The 21,818-nt window shown below is 44.5% G+C and overlaps 1 protein-coding gene across 5 annotated transcripts in view; it reads right to left on the reverse strand.

The window, feature by feature from the left end:
• MAFK (MAF bZIP transcription factor K) overlaps nucleotides 1-21,517 on the reverse strand; it is a 29,263-nt gene extending 7,746 nt beyond the window's left edge. Inside the window, exons 1-2 of one of the 5 annotated variants that reach the window (XM_083153075.1) lie at nucleotides 21,362-21,517; nucleotides 3,016-3,095 (exon numbers count right to left, since the gene is read on the reverse strand). In XM_083153075.1, the coding sequence (XP_083009201.1) occupies nucleotides 3,016-3,051 (36 nt within the window). In that variant the 5' untranslated portion in view covers nucleotides 3,052-3,095; nucleotides 21,362-21,517. Of the gene's footprint in view, nucleotides 1-3,015; nucleotides 3,096-3,320; nucleotides 4,788-5,166; nucleotides 5,452-21,361 lie in introns of those variants that run through there. The other 4 variants (XM_083153071.1, XM_083153072.1, XM_083153073.1 and 1 more) reach the window with 4 other exon arrangements.
• Between the last annotated feature and the right edge of the window lie 301 nt (nucleotides 21,518-21,818).

Below are 21,818 nucleotides of genomic sequence, written 5' to 3' on the forward strand. Positions count from 1 at the left end.
TTTCATACGTTAATTCATACATAAGGAACTATACCAACTAAGCCAACAATTCTACTCACACAATTGATCTCTCATAATAGAACAGGATTAAGCAGTGACTATTCCTCATGCATTGCTGCACTGTACCAGCACTATATATGTTAAATATATAAATAAAGGTGCACACCTGCTAAGGTGCACGTTAGTTTTCACACATTTCACACTGTGCGTGTGAGCCAGTCCTTTGGTTCAATCCTGAGACATATTTAAATAAATAACAGCTTGCACAATAGGTGTATATGATGTATGAAAATTTATGCGAACAAAATCCTAGAAAGGGTATTAGGATGATAGATGTACAGTGTCTAGGTCAGTATGATAATGGCTGACAACTTCTTCCCAATTTTTTTAAGACTTTTATGCTTGACAAGCCACGTGGACTAGGACTGGGAATGGTCAAGTGTGCCGAGCGCAGCAAGCCCCCATTGCCGAAGCATGGCGAGTGAAGTGACTCATGAAAGGGTACGTGCTACACAAATTGGGGGTTTATGTCAACAGGTGTCTACATTGACACAGTAAAAAGAGAAAACTGCATGTTGCCCTTTTGGCGTTGACCTTTTCCATGTTGACTTCGTCAATGACGACTTTTCCATCCACAACCCCCTAGAAAAGTTTTTTCTCTTTTTAAAAAAAATAAAAATCAAGCAAAATCCTGTGCCCTGTAATAACAGTGAGGCCGGTGGAGCTCCCGGGGGCATGTTTAACAAACAAAATAAGGAGTAGAAGGGAGGCATCTGTATCTAAGTACTATTCTTGGGGAGCAAGGGGTTTAGGATCATTGACACTTAAAGTGCAAACGACGGTACTTGTGGATTATCACGGCTCCCATCGCATGCCATATATAGTGGCATGCGATTTTTACAGATTTTTGCAGTTTTTGTCAAAATCGCATCGCATGCGATTTGATCGCATGCGATTTGATCGCATACGATTTTTCACTGAAAAGCATCCAAATGCATTGAAATTAGTATGAAACATGTTCAATGGCCCCCAAATGGCATTTTTGAGGCTGTACCACCACCATCAACGCGAACCCGAAGCGTGGCGAGCAGGCGGCGGTGCGCGTCCTACGACCTTTTCATACCCCCATTATCCACGTCGGCGTGGAGTTGAGAATAGAAAGTGCGCCATGCAAGCCTATGTGATCTCCCTAACCCAAGCATCCAAGTATGAGAGCAGCGGTTATCATTCGCGACAGCACGCACACGCGCACACACACACACACACCCCAAACCCCATGATTGGTACAGATGATGTGGCCCAATGCTAAAGGTCCATATACACTGATCGATTTTGCCCAGTGTGTATGCTGACTGATGATGGGGAAGAAAAATAAAAATAAATGCTGGGCTGAAAAACACTCAATGCATACACACTGAGCGTTTTTTGCCCGTCTTAGCGATTATCCCAGGGATGGACGACTCTGGACGCTATGGAAAGCCGCCCACCCAGTCGCTCATCTCTGCCCCGTACACACTAGGTGGCTTTCGAACTGAGAGACGCTCAAATAAAGTGAGCTGCTTTCAGCTCAAAGTCTCCCAGTGTGTGTCCGTGCCTTTACACATCACAGAGATCAGGCCACAACTGTGGCTATAGGCCCACAGGACCCTTTTCATGTGTGATTGCTACCTAGTAATGCACATGTAGCAGTTGATGAGAGGTGACTGACATGCGTATGGCTCAGAACGGCTCCCGGCTACTCCAAGGTACGTATGCTTGCTTTTATGCACTTTGGTAAGAGTGCTAAGATGAGGCTGCATTTGGACTTGCATGCAACAAAGTCACTGTAAATACAACCCCAAAATCATAGTGTTATTGAAAGTATTTGTGAAAATCCAGGTGCTTTCTACATCTATCTTCGGCCTAGACAGAGGCCCTTATTCAGATCTGATCGCAGTACAATACAAATTTGTTATCAAAATGGGCAAAACCATGTGCACTGCAGGTGGGGCAGATGTAACATGTGCAGAGAGTTAGATTTGTGCGAGTTATTTTGTTTCTGTGCAGGGTAAATACTGGCTGCATTACTTTTACACTGCAATTTAGATTTCAGTTTCAACACCCCACCCGAATTTAACTCTCTCTGCACAGGTTACATCTGCCCCACCTGCAGTGCACATGGTTTTGCCCATTTTGAGAACAAATTTGTACTGCGATCAGATCTGAATAAGGGCCAGAGCCTGGGCCATTACCAGTAACGGTGCAAACGCTGCGCTTTTCTGACAAGGCTCACTGACACTGAAGTGTAATATTAACAGGATATGGCTTCCGACAAATATCAAGGATATGTTTTATGCAAATGATAGGATTGATTCAAGGTCAATATGGGCCAACATTAACATAAAAATAAGAGGTGGTATGTACTTTAACTTTTTCTAAATGAAAATATAGATGTGTTCAGATACACTGTTGCAGCAATGTTCAGGTTTGTGTGTGTGTGTGTGTGTGTGTGTGTACGCACACCTTTGCAACCTACAAGCACTGAATGGGAAAGCCATGTGAGCTAGGAGCTTCATAGCAGTGCCTCAATTGCCTCTTTCACTGAGCAAATGCCAGGTCACCACCCTGCATTTGCGATAAATCATGCTTTGTCAGCAACCGGCATATTGCCGGGCGTGGACGTCAGGTTGGGGGCCGGGCGGAGCTTCGTGCGGGGCGGGGGAAGAGGCAGCACCAATGCTTCTGCCTCCTCCATAGCAGTGAACGGGATTGCTCGACCCGTAAGACCCTGCTTTTACCCCGGGTTCGGATTGCCGGGTTGCTGGACCAGGGGTATGGAAACTGGCCACACGCTCATCTGGGTGGATTGGGAAAAAAAACCCGGGGTCCACCTGGGATATTTGTGCGGTATGTAAGGGGTAAATGTGTATGCCCCTGCGCAACAGAGCAACAATGTATCTGGGCACATCCGTACATCTAGCAGAACACGCTTTGTAATACAACAACAAAATGCACCAGAAATGAGTTTTACCTTACCTTTAATGCCTTGTTTGGTTTGAGATTAGTCGTCATAACCTGTAAACAATCACCAGGACAGAATGGTGCAGAAAAAGCAACTAAAAAACACAAAACAGGACAAAAAAAAAAAGAAAAAAGAAAAAAAAAAAAAGTCTAGTTAAAGTTCAATTTTTTTTATGTGTGTTTCTTTTTTAAATAAATACCTAAGAGATGATATCTATATATATAATATGTATATGATCTTACACACATACAGCATCAATGTGTATTGTCTAGATTGGCAGGAAGAAGACCCAATGCCACAGTAATTAAAATCGACTTACCATGGAGCTAAAACAATTAATATTGGATAACACACAATGAGAAAAGCTTAGGAAAATGGAAGTCAACCTAAAGCTGAAAACAGCAGGCAGAGGTGTGGAGATCCAGAAACCTGTCCAGTAAGCGTGGTAACAGAAAACCTGCAGCTGCTTGCAGCAGGTGCCAAATCAGAAAGCGCACAGTTGCAGAATCACAGGTCGGGAACCACCCCCCACCCCACTACAATCATACAAACAGCACCGGAACCGGATTAATGTCTGCTCGCAATATGACAAATGCCACACTGCTTATAACAAACCCGGCATTTAAATCATTGATGAAAAGAAAATGCAATGAAGACGCTACAGATTTCCCAAGGATGGTTGCCATGGAAACCATCAAAAACCAGCCAACTTGGAGACTGTAACCATGGAGACAAAAGAAGAAGGGGAAAGAAGGAGAAAAAAAAAAAAAAAAGGAGAGAGAGAAGAGTCCAAGTGTGCGGATGACTAGAGGGCAAGCGCAACAAAGAGGATGAAGGGAAGGAGCAAACTATGACATTGTTAGCCCAGAGAAGGGTGTGTGAGGAAGCAAAACACTGAAAAGATAAAAGAACACAGTCTGAGAAGGTCACAAACATACCATAACACAAAACTAGAAGTGGAAGAAAGAACATGATTGATACACTATACCACAGTATCTCAAACTCGGTCCTCACACAGGGCATGTTTTGCAGGTCTCCTCACAGAATCACAAGTGAAATAATTAGCTCCACCTGTGGATCTTTTAAAATGAGTGCACCTGCTGGGTGACCTGGAAAACGTGAGCTGTGTGGGGTCCTGAGGACCGAGTTTGAGAGCCCCTGCGCTATACAGTGGCAACTTTGCTGAGTAAGGTGCTGATCCTTTATATTATTAACGTCCTTTAGTGCCTTGATTCAACACTCGCTCCCTTTGTGCTGCTGTCTGAATCTGATAATCCAGAGGATTAGACTGGCACAGAATTCCAAGTGCTATAGGATTCAGAAATTCATATATACACAACCCTGGACTTGAAAAGATGAAGAAAAGTCATTACGGATGACACGCGACGCTCACAGCTGGCTAGTTGCTGACATCTCCTAATGAAAGGGAAAGTGCCACAAGCGTGATTACAACCAAACGGGACTGGCTTTAATTAGCAGCTAGATAACAGCGTGGTCTTCTGTCACAGAGAGATATAGTCCGTTTCATTGATCGCTCGAGATATTTGCTGTGACATCACTCCGACAAAGGTGCTGTAACAATCTACTCACTATTACCACATATTGTAAAAAAAGGTTTCAAAAGGAGAAATCTATAGTGTTATCTTTCTGATACATAGGTATGTGTTCGCATTCCACGAGCTGTAATCATCAGCCACCTGTAGTCACACTCCTCTAGGGGAGTAGCAGCAATGGGTGGTTACGGTAGAAAAAGCTCATGAATCCTGCATGGAAAACATAGGAGGACGATTTCCTGCCACTTGTTACACTTGTATATCACCCTAGCTCAGTTTATGGAGCGCCTGTACTTTGGGTAATACACGTATAGAGGCAAGCATCTATGTATCCAATATACACTGAAAAAGGAAAATCCGTTTAGATTTCCCTGCTGTCAAACTGAAAACACTACCGCTATCAATTCACTGCAGGGGACTAGATATCGTGGTGATTGGTTAGCAGTTGGAGGAAGTTGCCGGGAATATGAGAAAGGCTCATAGGATTCTGAATTTCTAATTCAAATGTTAAAGTTGTCCTAATATAACGTTAAAAATAAATAACAAAAAAAACACAAGCGCCCCCCCCCCCCCCAAACACACAAATACATACATACATACATACATACATACATACTGGTGTAAGGCCTGCAGGAATTTGCCAATTCAGCTTTCCTTACTCCCTTGGAGATCAAACAAGTAAATTCCAAGCGTGTCCCGAATTTAGCACTGCAAGTGCCTGAGTCCTCACCTGGTATGGAGATTGTGCCCTGGCGCGGTGCGCAAAGTGTAAATAAGCTGGAGGCCCCGTTCCCTGTAAAGACATTGCATGAGTGCATCCACTGGCTTACACAGAAGGAAGCCACACAGAGGGAGGCCCTGCAATCACTGTGTGACATAGCAATGCTCTGACTCATCGCCTGTTTACAGGCTCTGCAGAGCTCACATTCCCACAGAGCAGACCAACACTCCCCTCTCCCACGTGTTTGTGGCTGCACACTATAGTAATACATAAGGAAGTTCCTCTGCCTACGCATTTACACAGAGACTTATTGCATATGGTAGCACACAGAAAGGACACTTACTATAAGGTTTCCTGCCGTAAATAAACGGAGCAGAGCAGCCAGATCCCAGCCATTACACCACTGCTGTGCTGGGGGACTCTCATATAAGAGCTAACGCATTCCAGTCACACTGGGGGAAGTAGTTCCGAGTATTGCAGAAACACAGAGATCCTGCAAGTCATGCTTCTTCATGATTACATGTGCTTGGGAGAAATGGCATCTACTATTTGCTAACATAATAAAAGGGGCACTGACCTAAAATGTGCTGTTTGGCTAATCCAGCTATAGCCTATATCAGCCCCATAATGTAAGTTTTCAAACCCAGCCTGTAACTTGACAGTTAGGAGCCAATTGGCCGGTGATAAAGTGCCGGCCACATTATCACTTCACTAGGCTTAATAAATCTGCACCAGAGAACTGGATGAATTTATTACAGCAAGTTCCAACAAAGAAAGGTTTTTGAGGCTTAAGTCACAATAAATACCCAATACAATACCCAGATCCTGCTGCAGCAGCCTGGAGTGTTCGCACACACGGTCCCAGTAGAAACTGAGGGGCAGATGTATTAATCCTGCTTAAGGGCATTTTTGGCCCTAGGAGAAGCAATGTACTGGGGCTGCTACTTAAGTAAAAAAAAAAAAAAATCAAATTCCTGCTCTCCGGCTGCTTTCAGCTACCCAGCAATTAGCATTAGCTTAAGGGGTGTACACACGGGCTGGAATAAATGACAATTTATGAATACTAATGGTCGACATCTTGAAAGAGTCGACAATCTACAGATCTGGATGACTTGAATTTTTTATGTTTTTTTTTATACTTAACCATGAAAGTGGTCAGAGAGGGAATATAATAGTATGCCAAATGCAGCGAGGCACCATGTGCGCTTGCCATGTGAGGGGACACAGTACACATTTATGTGTACTTGCCGACAGAAACAACAAAAACTATGAAAATCTCATGTCGACCTTATCCATGTCAACCAAGTCTGCGTCAACTTTTTGTCAATGTCAACCTTGGGTATATCGAACCTTTTCAAGGTATCAACCTAGACATTCTCTACCATTTATAGCAGCGGTGGGGAACCTCCCGCCCGCGGGCCGTAAACGGCCCCCGTAGGCAGCGTCCATGGCCCTCCCTCCCGCCCGACATCTTGCTCGGGCTTCAAGGAAGAGGGAGTTATCGCGAGAGGTCAGGAGATCTTGCAAGAGCAGTCTTCAGCAGCAGCGGCCGGAGCTCAGCAGTAGCCGTAGCATGGGGTGATGCTGCCAGCCGGTGCCTGGGATAATATGCATATGGCCCCTGAAGGTTTGTTACATACTGTAAATGGCCCTTCTAATGAAAAAGGTTCCCCACCCCTGCTTTATAGCGTAAGCCTGGGAATGAGAAAGCAAGTTCCCCTAACTGTACTGAATGGTGAGCTCTGCAAACAAACTTTCAGACCAAAACCTGCTTCGACCCTGTGCTTCTTTTTGGGTTACTGTACACGATTGGACTGGGTCACAGCTACTGCACTCCCTTTCACACAGCACCAATGTCCTGGGTTATTCCAAGGTTGACCCCTTTTACATGTATCTGCCCTGAATGCCACTGTAGATAGTCCCTTGAGGCGGACCTCCAGATACACAGCCAATCAGCAGCTTTGAAAGGTAAGCAAACCGGGACTGACCTGGGAATAACCCTAGAAGCAACTAGAGTTCAGCAGTCGGCAATTTGGACCAGAGTACACCATTTCACATAGAAAGAACCCAGCAATGTCTCAGTTCCAAACACTCGGCCAGATGTATCAAGCTTTAAAAAGTGATAAAATGGAGAGTGCTAAACAGCCAGCCAATCAGCTCCTACCTGCTATGTTACAGTCTCATAGTGTGTACACACGGTGAGATATGCCTTTTGATGTTGTTGATATAGTCAACATCGTGTCGGCATCGCATGCAGATCGCAAGGGTTTTAACCCTTGCGATCCCGATGTGCGTTCACGTATCGCAAGGCAGATAGTCTTGGCTTCCTTGACTATATAGTGCTGATCTGCACTATATAGTCAAATTCGTGCCATTACATGCATGCCGTGCAATGCGAGTCCCGATGCGATCTGATCGCATCGGAACTCGCATAGCACGGCATATCTCACCGTGCGTACACACCGTCAGTTTGAAAAATGACAGGTAGAAGCTGGTTGTTTATCAATCTTCATTTATCACTTTTGAAGCTTGATACATCTGACCCAATATCTCTAAAGTGCGCTTGTCCGCAGGTTGTGAAAAAGTCAAGATAAAATGATTAAAAATGCAAAGTAAATACAGTATGTGGAATGGCTTTACATGACAGAGCTCAAGGTAAGGCATAATGCTAATCTCCAAACTATAGTATATTGACTGTAAGAAACCTTAGGAAGGGGATGGGGGCAAATAACTTGTTTAATGGGTGCCCATAATTGGATAGGCCTATAATACTGCTAATCCCGACTAAAGTAAAGGTGCAGTGCAAAACGTGCCTTTTGGATGCCCAAACAGGTCACTATTCGCACATTTCTGCTCGCCATCTGAGAGGACTGCAGACAGAAATTCCGGTGCCGGCAGCTGTTCACAACCATGTGGGCAACAATGAAAGTGCTCCATCAGGCACCCGGTACCGATTCAGTTACCGCATAGGATATGTCAAAATCATAAATATCTGACAAAGGGAATAAATTACCCCAAAACCTTGCAATGCATTGGAAATAGAACACTCTCTTACAAAGAGAAAAGAAAAAATCTGCTTATTTAGACAGAAACATTCTGACAGCTCCGGAGGAAACTCTGTGACATACTTCTCATCTGAGTCACTGCTGGACCGGCCAACAATCATATGCTGGCTGGCTGGAGTAAGAGGCATGGAAAGGAAAACATTGCAATGCAATGAGCAGAACTGGAGAAAAAAAGACATAAAAAGCAAGGTAGATAACTAACACAGGATGATTCCTATGGCCAATATTCCATGTCCAAATGCAGTCAGGTAAGTGGTTACACAGAGTATACTATCCTACGTAACAAACGTGTACTGTGCAGATAGTTTTCCTGTGTACTGACCCTGCACCCAACGAGAAGGCCAATACCACTTTCACACAGAGATCCTGGGTCAGACACTGTTTAAGCAACATGTTGCATCTATTCATACCCTTTCTACACCAGGCAAGGACCTGTGGGGTAAATGTATGAAGCTTGGTATCTATTCCCATAAATAAATGATGTGCTAGGTGATAATGATCCAGCCAATTAGCTCTGAACTGTCAATTTACATATTGGAGCTGATTGGCTGGTGCATTATCCCTTTGCACATAATGGGGGTAGATGTATGAAGCAGTGATAAGGGAGAAGTGATAAAGTGACTGGTACTTTATCACCGGCCAGTCAGCTCTTGACTAAAGGTGCGTACCCACGGTACGATTTATGTTCCGTAAGATATCATATACAATTCCCCAGAAAAGTCCTGGTGGTTAAAAAGCATAAGATTTGTGCTTAAAATAAGGTACGATGTGCATAAGATATAGCAAACGATCTGACGTCACAGCTATACTACACTATACTATCTTATGCTTTCTATACAGAATTGGGTTGCATGTTCACCCAATCAGCTCCCTCCCATACGACCTGCGGGAGCGCGCATCGTATGTCGGATAGTGCATACACACGGTAAGATATAGTGCACTATCTAGCATGCTATTCGAAACTGGCTAGATAGTGTGCTAGATTGTGCACTATATCTTACCGTGGGTACGCAGCTTTAAGTTACAGGCTGGGTTTAAAAAGGGACAGTTAAAGTACCAGGCACTATATCACTTCTCCTCCCTTATCACTGCTTCATACATTTACCCAGTCACACAAGCAGAGATGAACCCGGTGTGACTTTGGGGTTTATTCTAGTTCATTCTTTCTGACAAAATCCTTCTTAGATGGACAAAACCATTTGCACTGCAGGGGGCAGATGTAACATGTGCAGAGAGAATTAGATTTGGGTGAGTTATTTTGTTTCTGTGCAGGGAAAATACTGACTGCATGATTTTACACTTCAATATAGATCTCACTTTGAAGAAAAACCCCACCCAAATCTAATTCTCTCTGCACAAGTTACATCTGCCCCACCTGCAGTGCAAATGGTTTTGTCCATCTAAGAAGGATTTTGTCAGAAAGAATGGACTAGAATAACCCCCTTTATCCGACGTCCTTTTCTTTGTGTGAAAAGTGCATACGTTTACACCAATGTGTACAATGTAAGGTATATTTCCATATCCCTTTAAACCGAATATTACCAATTTATAAATAATTAGTAAAAACTACCATTAGGTTGGTAACCCAGGACAGCAACAGCCTGATGTAGGATTACATCCCTACGGCAATACAGATTGGTACCATGGAGTATATACCCAGGCCAATGTACAAATAGTGACTACAACCACGCCAGTATACTTAGGGGTGAGATGGGAGTTCTACTTTAGATGGGATGTTGCTATGGGCAACCAATCACAATCTACTACTTATTTATTTAGAACCTTCTAGAAGATAATAGACAGAATCTGATTGGTCGCCCAAAACTGCCAGGGGTGTCACCCTCTGCTGTGGTTCCTATTTCAGCATTAATATTCAGACTAGACAGAAGCTCCACAGCAGAAAGCGACACCACAGGCAGGGAAGAGGAACTGCACATGTTTTGAAAAGTGCAGGGTGCTAGAATGAACACTAATACTGTATGCCCAAATGCCATTAAGAAATAAATTAGATGTCCAAGTCATTTTGACCACCCGGTGTTCTAAAAAAAAACACACACACACACACACACACACACACACACACACACACACTATACAAAAGCAGATTAATAAGTAGGAAACATTTATATGACCTTTAAATTCACCTACACTGACTACTATGAGCATAAAGGAAAAGCATGGGTGTGGTGCAGAGATGTGACTTCGGGTTATATACAAAAAAAGCAACTCGTCAGTCGGTGTCCACACCTCTGCCCAAGCATTACGCAGAAAACTAAAACGAATTCTAAAAAAAGATGCCTTACTTTCTATAGCAAGTGGATGTAGTGATCAACGCCAGCTCAGAGTGCGACCTTTACACATGGAAAAGCTTATTAGCGCACTCTGTTGTGTAGCGGTGAGTCTGATTACAGTGTGGGTGATTAGCTCACATCAACCTCTTTAATTTAGACTAAAAAAAATGGGGATACGTAAAAATTCATATCAATATTAATAAACAAGTCTGTTAAATTAGTTCCCGGCAGTCAGTGGCAACAACTTATTAACAAAGCGATTTCGACTAAGCCCATGGGCTATTTTGACTAGGCTTATTTGGCCAAATACACTGTATGTGCGGTTTAAGGTCCATAAACACTGGGCGATTTTGCCCAGCGTGTATGGACAGCGATGGGGGGAAAGCCGCTCAGTGCTTACACACTGAGCGGCTTTCCCCTGCCCGGCACCGTCAGCGGGGGGAGGACGGCTTTGCATAGCGCTGTAATACCAGCAGATCAGCGGCTTTCCCGGCAATGTTGCAGGAGTACGCAGCAGCGCTCACCACCGGGCCATACACACTGGGTGGTTTTGAGCTGAAAGCAACTCAAACTTGCTGTTTTAAGCGGCTTTCAGCTCAAAGTCGCCTAGTGTGTATGGGCCTTTAGTCAAAGTTGCCTTGCCTGCACAGTCTACTTAGTCGGGTGATAGTGACGCTACACATTGTTATCACCTGCAGAGCACACACGGCGCAATTCTGGCTAACCTTGCGAGACAATTTTGACTATCTAGTCAAAAATGCCTATAGCATCACGCTGTGTGTACACACAGAAGGACTGCACAGATCTCACTGATGCATCCTTCATGTACAGGAGGGATATGGATTGAAAGGTCAACAGTTAGACAGTCAATAGGTCCACAACAAAAGGGCAACACAGGATTAAAGGTTATACTTGCTTAATAGCTAAAGTGGTTATTCCTATATCCCTAACAACCAGTACCATCTGTACCTTACCCCATTTTTTATAAGTCTTATGGAAAATAAAACTCACATTTTATCATTTGACATTATGAGTGGCTGTCCTTAAAGATACCTTTATAGGTATCTTGGGGCAGAACGGACGGTGTAGTGGTTCGCATTACTGCCTCACAGCGCTGAGGTCATGGGTTCAACTCCCACCATGGCCCCAACTGTGCGTTTGTATATGGGTTTACTGCGGGTTCTTCGGTTTCCTCCCCAATCCAAATATATACTGGTAGGCTAATTGGCTCCCAAAAAATTTAACCCAAGAGTGAATGTGTGTGCGTACATGTGGTAGGGAATATAGGTTGTAAGCTTCACTGGGACAAATATTCTCTGTTAAGCGCTGTGGAATACGTATGTGTATAATAACTGGTAATAATAGTCTCTGTACAGCGCCGCGGAATATGTGTGCGCTATATAAATAACTGACAAGAAAATAAATATAGGAGTCGACTAATACATCACACAGTGAGTACGGGTACGACCACCTCATATTTGAGATCTAAAAATACGATGATGTGCTTGGTACGCAGTCTAATTCAAGACAGAGTAAACACTCCTATGAAGTTTCCAACTGCCATTACATCCATGCATGTTCTTCTTTCTCCCCCCTATATATACATGATCTGAGACTATTGGGGAGGACCCTCCTTGAGCACACAGAGTTGCCCCAATACCATTCATATATGACAGTATTAAAAAAAAAAAAAAAAAAAAAAAAAACTACACATTTCAAAATCTCTCAGGCTCTCTCGTTAATCATGGTCTGCAAACACCTTCACAAATCACTCACAAGAGCTAATTAATCTCTAACTGTGGGCGGGACTTTCTAACATCCGCTGCCCATTTTCGCCCCCTTTGCCGGCCACCACATTCTTAATAATCGCTTATGCTCTAACATATGCGATTATTAACGCAAGGGACAGCTCTTGCGATAAGAGCTGTCCCTTGCGATGCAGTGCCGGCACTGGACTTTCGGGTCAGAGACGGGGACGGCGGAGGGCATGCTGGGAGGGATCCGTGACAGATCCCTCCCAGTAGCGCTGCGGTAAGAAACCCATAGGCTTCAACAGGGAATCGCCAGCTTTTGCTGGCGATTCCTTCTGCAGCGCAGTTACTGCGGAGGGCCATTGGAGCATACAGAAATGTGGTAAAAACCCAGATAACGGGGTTTTTACCGCATTTCTGCTTTAGAGAATCTCCCTCTGTGCCACATACAGTAAGCATACTTTAATCACAGTAAGCATACTTTAATCCCATTAATTATAAACAACAGCAGGGTTATACCCCTTTAACATCGCACCTAATTACCGGGTACAAACCGGTTTCTTGACTGTTTGACCCGGTAATTAGTGCTATGTAAAAGGGGTTACCGGGTCCCGCAAACGGGTATCAACACGGCAATACGAATCTTGAAAAAGAAGGGTTCTTACCAGTTCGTTGCCATGTTGCTGTGCAGTGTGAACAGGTTAACAGGTCGAGCGACCCATTTCCTGTTCACACTATGGAGGAGGCAGTTCTTGGAGCAGCGCCAGCTCTAATGAGCACCCCTGAAGATGCGCCAACGCTCCCCCTGATGACATCAAGGAACTGGCAATATATCCGGTTCCCTGTTGCAGTGTGAAGAGACCGCACATGCAGGGTCACACCAGGACTAAGAAATAAAATCACTGGTGGGTGAAAGTGGGTGCCAATAGAATGAGGTGTTGTGTCAGCTGCTCACTCACAAGGGAAGGTCACTCCCCAACAAAAGCATAAATAGAAACTTAGAAGTGGAGCGCTCAAAATTAAGAAAACTAATTCAGATCAATTGGGTATCACATTAGTATGTAAACACTGTTTTACTGTATAAAATGTTCAATTTGTTAAAAAAGCATCTATCAGTGACGCCTAAGAAATATAATAAACAAAATCATACCGTATAATAAAATCCATTGAATTACTAATGATTATTGAGAGACTTAGGAAAACAAAAAAAAGAAAATTAGGGTAAACTTATTGCCGTCCCGCTTGTTCCTATAACGCTTTCATAATGTTATTATAATCCAGAATGTACTGTCCAAATTAAAGGTGCTTTATAAAAAGATGGCAGAATTATTTCCTGATTGATATGAAAAGAGGATACCACTTTCGGAAGAAATTGAGGATTAGTTCTAAGTACCGATCTCTCCTGGGCCCATAGCGCCTGAAGCTCACTAACTCTTTGAGCCGAAGTGAGTGTAACCAGGAACACAATTTTCCATGTTAGGAATTTCAACTTGATCCTATCCAACGGCTCAAGTGGTGGTGACATAAGGACATTTAATACCAAGTTGAGGTCCCATTGGGAAACAATTGATCTGACTTGAGGCCTCATCCTCTTAATAGCCTGACAGAACCTCTTTATGAGTTCATGGTCTACCAATCTTTTATCCAAAAATACACTAAGAGCTGAGATGTGCACTTTAAGCGTGGCTACCGCCAATCCTTTTGAGAATCCATTACATAAAAACTGCAGAATATGTGGAATACCAGCCATAGGAGCATGACATTTATCTTCTGCCCATCTAGAAAAAAAAATCCCAAATTCTATAGTACACTTTTGAAGATACCTTCTTCCTGGCTTGTAATAGAACCTCCACTACTTCTGGTGACAACCCCTTTGTTCTTTCATATTCTCCTTTCAACTTCAAAGCCGTCAAATTTAGTTTTTTTTTTTAACTCTTTATTTAGACTTGTAGAGCTAAGTGAACAATTTGCATAATAGAACAGTGATAGCTATACGCAGATAGCTCAAACATTTTGATGTCAAATTTAGTTTCTGAGGTTCCGGGTAATGGAGCGGCCCCTGATGAATCATCCCTGGATGAACTGGCAATTACATTGGATCCTCCACTATCATTCTCTGCACAAGAGGAAACCAAGGTCTTCGTGGCCAATATGGAAGTATAATCACAACCTGGGCTTTCTCCTCCCTGTTCTTTTTGAGAACTCTGGGAATTAGAGCAAACGGAGGGAATATGTATGCTAAATTGAAATCCCATCTCTGGGACAGAGCATCTACTTCTGCGGACCCCTGCATTTTGTCCTTTGAGAAGAACTGTGGAAGCTTCTTGTTGTCGGAAGATGCCATCAAATCTACTTCTGATGTGCCAAACCTCCGGGCTACTTGATGGATTAAGGACTCACTCCTCCAGCTCCCATTCTCCCAGTAAAACTTGGTTTCTGCTTAAGAAATCTGCTAGAATGTTGTCATTTCCCGGAACGTAGAAGGCGGACAGACTTCAGATGACCTTCTGCCCAATTCATTATATTTTCCATCTCTTTTAGAAGTACACGGCTTCTTGTGCTTGTTTATGTATGCAACCATGGCTACATTGTCTGAAAATATTCTTAGATAGGAGTTTGAAATTTGTGTATGGAATTGACGTATTGCTAGCCACACGGTTCTTAATTCTCTTTGATTGGAAGACATACGACTTTCTATTAGAGACCAAATTCGGTACTTGTTTCCTATCTGGGCGCCCACTAAGTTAATTGAGCACCATGCTATTCTCCGTAGTGAAATCTGATCGCATCGCATCGTACACATACACGATATTGAACGATGCGATGCGATGCGATGCGATTCGATTTCCCATAGGAAACAATGTTAAATGGCTCAATTTAGCCAAATTATCATAGGAACAATAGTAAATGGGCCAAAAACACCCCTGAACATTGAAATGTCCCCCCAAAAGTAGTTGACGCCACCCCGCCATCAACGTGAACCCGAAGCGTGGCGAGCGCAGCGAGCCCGCGAGGGGCGGCGGTACGCGTCCTCCGACCTTTTCATGCCCTACTATCCACTAGGGCGTGGAGTGAGAATAGAATAGTGTGGCGAGCGCAGCGAGCCACCGAGCCCGAAGCGTGGCGAGCGCAGCGAGCCCCGCGAGGGGACGCGGATACCTTCACAGGTAAACGCGTCCCTTTGCGGGCTTCCCAGGTGTCCGCGTCGCCATGGACACCTGGGAAGCCCGCGAGGGGACGCGTATAACTGTGAAGGTATCCGCGTGCGCTCGCCACGCTTCGGGCTCGGTGGCTCGCTGCGCTCGCCACACTATTCTATTCTCACTCCACGCCCTAGTGGATAGTAGGGCATGAAAAGGTCGGAGGACGCGTACCGCCGCCCCTCGCGGGCTCGCTGCGCTCGCCACGCTTCGGGTTCACGTTGATGGCGGGGTGGCGTCAACTACTTTTGGGGGGACATTTCAATGTTCAGGGGTGTTTTTGGCCCATTTACTATTGTTCCTATGATAATTTGGCTAAATTGAGCCATTTAACATTGTTTCCTATGGGAAATCGGATCGCATCGCATCGTTCAATATCGTGTATGTGTACGATGCGATGCGATCCGATTTCAGTACGGTGCCGTACGTAGAAAACCTGGGCGCCCAGATAGGAAACAAGTACCCCAAATTCCTTTGACAGGATTTTGTCTGCAGATGAACCCCCATCCGAACGAACTTGCATCTGTCGTGAGAATTAGAAATTGTGGATTTTCAAATGATGTAGCCCTCAAAGGCAAGCCCTTGCTGGCCCACCAATTTAGGGACTCTTTTACTCCTTGCGAAACTTACACCTAATAGGAAATTTATTCAGGGCATACTATATAATTTCCATCTCGCCCAAGGCACTATGTCTATAGTTGAAGACATCATTCCTAACAAACTTGATGCCGTTCTTAACTGTATTTAATCTTGAGACTGGACCATCGAGATCAACATTGGAATTTTCTTGCATCTTTCCTTGGACAATGAGATCTGTAATTTTCTTGAATCCAAGAGTACCCCTAGAAACTGAACCATCTGCGATGGATCTAGATGACTTTTCTTCCAGTTGATTAACCACCCATGGTCTTGCAGGCATTGGCTTACACTTTCTTATGCCGCCAAAGCCTCTTCTTTAGAGCTTCCAGTAATCAGTAAATCGTCTAGGTAGGCCCATACTGCTATACCTCTTTTCCTGAGATATGCCAAAAGTGTCACCAGTACTTTGGTAAACACCCTTGGTGATGACCTAAGACCGAATGGGAGAAAGGTGAATTGGAAATGAACGCCCCCTCATGCAAAACCTGAGGTATTTTCTGTCTGTTATTCTATAGAAATGTGGAAATGTGTCTTTCAGGTCGACTGAGACTAAATAATCTCCCCTCTTTATTCCTAAGAGAATGGTTTTAAATTGTCTCCATATGTAATTTTCTCTTCCATATCCTGCTGTTTAAATCTCTTAGGTCTAGAATAGTACAGAATCAACCAGTTGCTTTTGGTACAACAAAAATACGGGAGTAAAAACCAGTTCCTTCTTCCGATCTTAGAAGTCTTTCCACTGCCTCGGAATTGACCAGCTCCCTTATGCTCTGATCCAGAGCTAAACTTTCTTCCAGAAACATTGGAACTCTTGAAATTAAAAATCTGTTTGCGGTTGGCTTGACCACAAACTAACTGGTTACCCGAAGGTAACTACTTCCAGTGCCCACTTGTCTTGAATTATGTGGGCCCAGGTTGTTGCAAACTTCCTGATTCTTCCTGCCACAGGAACCGTTACCCCGGTTTGAACACCGTCACTGTCTTTGGGACCAACTTCTCCCAGATTGGTGAAAAAATGCCCTTGATCCGGAAAATAATCTATCTCTAAACAGATGCCCTGGTCTGTAGCTTCTTGCTTGTCTAAAATATCGTCTAGAAGAATATTCCGGGAATTTACCCCTCTACCAGGCAGTCTGACTGATTTACCACCAGAAACTTTTTGTATAAGGGCATCTAGTTTTCCTCCAAACAAAAATGCACCTTCAAAACGGCAAGGTTACCAATCGGTTTTTAGAGTATCTGCTGCCCAGGCTTTCACCCATAACGCTCTTCTAGCTAGAATACCGGATGTCATTGATTTTGCCGAAAACTCAAACATATCTAGAGAGGCCTCACACATGTAGTCAATGGCCACTTAAATAGAACCCAGATTTTTACTAATCTGCTCTGTAGAGACTCTCTCACAAACATCCTCCTGTAAGGACAAACACCATAATCGGAGTGCCCTGGATACAGAGCCAATTGCTACGCCAGATTTTAATGCTATAGAACTAGAAATGTGAAGCCTCTTGAATGCACTCTCCATCTTTTTGTCCATAGCGTCCTTAATGGATGCCCCATCTTCTACAGGAATGGTTGTCTTTGTAGTTATTTTGGCTACTGCCGCATCAACTTTAGGGATAGAGCACCACTTAAGGAACTCCTCATCCTTAATGGGTACATCCTATCCACTCTCTTGAAGCTGCCAACACGTTTATCTGCATTAATCCATTCCTTTTGTAATACTTCCTTCACTACTTTGTGTACAGGAAAGCATGTACCCTTCAAACAAGGTATCTTTATCCGCCTCTTTATAATTGATAGTTTTATACAACTTTAAGACCATTTCAACCAAATCAAGCTAAATGAATGGTCTTCTTCCAGAATTTCTTCTGACTCAGTATCAGAAATAGACTTCAGACAAATACTGTGGAATAAGTATCCAGGTCATGATCAATACTGGTTTGAGATCTAGACCTCTTTCCACTGTTAAGAAATTCCTCCTTAGAAAGGAAAGTCTTTTTCATCCAATTCATTAAATCAGATATTTGTAAGGGTGCATCCAGTCCAGGATTAATATCCTTAGAACACTCCTTGCAGACATTCTCTCCCTCTATAGCTATAAACACTTTATCACATGAAAGGCAAGTTTCAGAAGAATGTTCTTGCTTAGCAAGTTTTTTCTTAGGGCCGGGTGGCACACTAAAATAAAACAGACAAAAACTACTAACTGAAATAAAAGTACAATAAGTAAAAACCGAGTCCTCAGAGAGGACCTACCTGGACAGCAGTCTTACTCTTAGCAGCAGAGGCAACTTCCCTTTCCACCAACATGTCTCAGGACTGCAGCCACAAACAACTCCCATGTGCCTAAATAGCACACAGGACGCCGTCGGAGGTGCTTCATGTGGAACGCATGCAGCTGCTGAGTGAACCGCACATGTTAGGACACACAGTCCACCGTCACACCGGAAATGCGTCAAGTGGAGCGTCAAGTGGAGCCCAACGTTACCTGCTGAACATCCGGAAATGCCCGTCACGCGTGTCCAGCTCCTGCATACCTCTCCCGGCCGGCCTCTGCTCCACTACCATCCCGGTAGAATGAAAGAGGGAGACCGCAGCACAGGTTCCAAATCCACAAGCCCAAACTCCAGGCAGGGCTGACAAACTGGTTAAGGCGCCGCCAACCCCATCTACTGTCCAGCCACAGCAGCAACTTGCCTACCGTGAGTAAGAAGAACAAATCTATACCTAGCTCTCCAGAGGAGACAGGAAAAATACTGAGGGTAACAGGGTGGAGCATGCTTATATAAGTGGTGAGGGTGGATCCTAGGCAAAAAAATGTACCTGTCTAGAAGGAGGAGGGGTTAAAACTCAATGTTATGGCTGCCATGAAGTAGGAAGAAGTAAAGACTTTAAAGTGGAAAGAGGCTACATGTATGTGGACACATCTGCACTTCAGGCAAAAGTATTTATTTTTTTAAATAGAGGCGTCACTCCGGGACTTGTGAAAGCAAATGTGATTTATTAGCTTCTAAATGGTCAACGCCGTTTCGGGAGTTAACCCTTCGTCAGGACCAGAAGACAGTCAAACGTATTTTTTTTACAGAAGTCACAAAATAGATACAAGTAGGTGTGGCCATAACAAACTGATGGTTGGAAGTAATCAATGTCTCAGTTACAATGCCTTGGCCATTCGATGCCAGTGATTACAATGGTTCCTACCATCACATGCTTTTTGCTTTTTTTGATGGCTGTCAATGTCACTCCTGCTGTGTACACCAGGAAGCAGAAACTGTCACCTTAGAAGTTCTCCTTTCCAAAAACTACAGCTGTCCACTGCACATGCAAACTAGCATTCCATTCAATAGTTAATGGATAGCAAAAACATTTAATGGCTCCTTACTGATGGCCATACTGTACCTTAATATAAAAACAAATTACTGCAGGTAAGGAGTACACAAAAGTTGCAGAGAATTATATATATTTATTTACCATCTTTACTATGCATTATATGAGGTAAGGCATGTGTCTAGAGAAAATCAAGTAGAGAGATAGACGTGAAGCCAACCTCATCCCAATTCTCTCTGGCTGCCTATAGGACACAGCCCGCCCTCACCCCGGCGGAGGAAGAAAAACAGGCACCGGGGCCACCAGTCCCCCAGATTCTATTTAGAAATCACATTGGTTGGATAGCCACCAATGGTACCGATGATTTCCCCACCAATTGTCATCTCTGTTCTACTACTAATCAGACGTAGAGCTTTGTGGGCCAAGGGACCTAGGATGCATGTCACAGCACCAAGTAGATGGGATAAAGACAATAGAACAATGAATCTACATCTGCAAGCTCTATATAGAGGGTACAAAACCATTGGCTCTACAATATTTTGTAGCCATCAATGGTCTATGGCCATCCTAATTCATCTTCATTACACTGCTGATATCAGAGATACAGATGTGATTTTACCCATAACTATAAATAACAGGGTACTAGAATATTCAGCTTGTAACAGGAAGTGTCAAAACTAAAGGCCCCCATACATCGAGGTGATTTGGTCTGATTTCGGCCAATTGCGAACAATCGGCCTGTTAAATCGGACCAAATCGCCTCCTCCTGACATGCCGCCGGGTCCGATGCGCGGTCCCGTGCGTGTCCGACCACCCGTTCCTCCAGACGGCAAGGCGGGCGGGAAGCAGGGACGCATGCAACCCATCACAACGGATCGCATGTGTCCCTGCCGCCGGGAAGGTCTGTCGGGTGTCCGTACACTGCTGCGAGATGTCGCAGGCAGTGTATGGGCACCTTAAGCTTCAATTCTCAATTCCCAAAGTGCACAGAGGTATAACACACACACACTATATATATATATATATATATATATATATACATGCATATACACACACACACACACACACACACATACACACGCAAGGGGGGGGGGGCTGGATGGCAGGCATTGTAAAAAATGGGAAGAAAAATAAATAGAGCTCCGCACAATAGCTAGCAACCCAAACCCGGTGAATGACTGCGTTGGGTGTATTCATGAAGGAGTGAAAAAAAGAGTGGAGACGCAAACCAGTGAAGTAGTTGCCCATGGCAACCAAACAGCTTTAACGTAACATTTATCAAGTGCATGGTGTAAAATTATACAGAGCAGATGATTGGTTGTCACATGTAAATTCTTCATTCTTTACATTGATTCAATTCCCAAACACAATCTTAAACGAATAAGCATTACTGGCAGGTCCTCATAGCCTGGTCTCAGATTCCTGCTGCTGCTGGCTGTGTGACCTAGAGACTCGGATGATAGTACATGTGGTCTACAGCTGCCCAGCACTGGAAACCACATGTGACTGCCCAGCTGTTGTGGAACCACAAGTGAAAGCATGCCCTGTTCCACAGCAGCTTTCAGGTCACCCTGGGCCTTCTGCCACCAGTGACAGGAGCGGTGTGACCCAGCTGTGCTCCGGTATGTCACCGATGCCCCTACGTCACAGCCCGCAGAGACACGTGTGTGATACTCTGGTGTTGACTGTATCGTATCGAGTCCCGGGGCCTGCTCGCTGGTGGTAACCGCGGCCACCGGCCGCTAACTCACGATACCAGTGCCCTCTGACTAGCCCCGAGGTCACCCGCCAGTCCCCGCTCAGCGCTTACCTGCAGTGCCGCGGTGGGCTGCGCGGGGATGGACGCGGTGCCGGGGACGCACCTGGGACTTCCGCCAACAACACAAGAACCGCCGCCGCCACCCGCAGCTCCACTGAGCGCACTCGGCTTCCGGGTGTCGGGCGTCACTGCTGACCTCACTGCACGTCACGCCTCCCCCCTGCGCTCGCCATTCATTCAGGTGACACCTCGTGGCGGGAAAGCGTCATTGTGAAGGGGCATAGAGCAGGTGCAGTGCACCCGCTGACCCTCACACACAACCACGGCTGCTGCTGCCTCTCCCTGGGGGCTTCTGTTTACTAGTGTCATTCTCATGTGCCCGGATTATATTGTCATAAGCAATCATCACCTGATAATTTGCAGACCTCCCAACATGACCCATTAAAAGATTGGTTACTTCCTCCTCTTTGTGGCCACCGCTTGCGATATGGTACTTACGTAGCGCACG

Source organism: Crinia signifera, chromosome 7 (genome assembly GCF_055691185.1).
Source record: "Crinia signifera chromosome 7, ASM5569118v1, whole genome shotgun sequence".
NCBI classification, from domain to species: domain Eukaryota; kingdom Metazoa; phylum Chordata; class Amphibia; order Anura; family Myobatrachidae; genus Crinia; species Crinia signifera.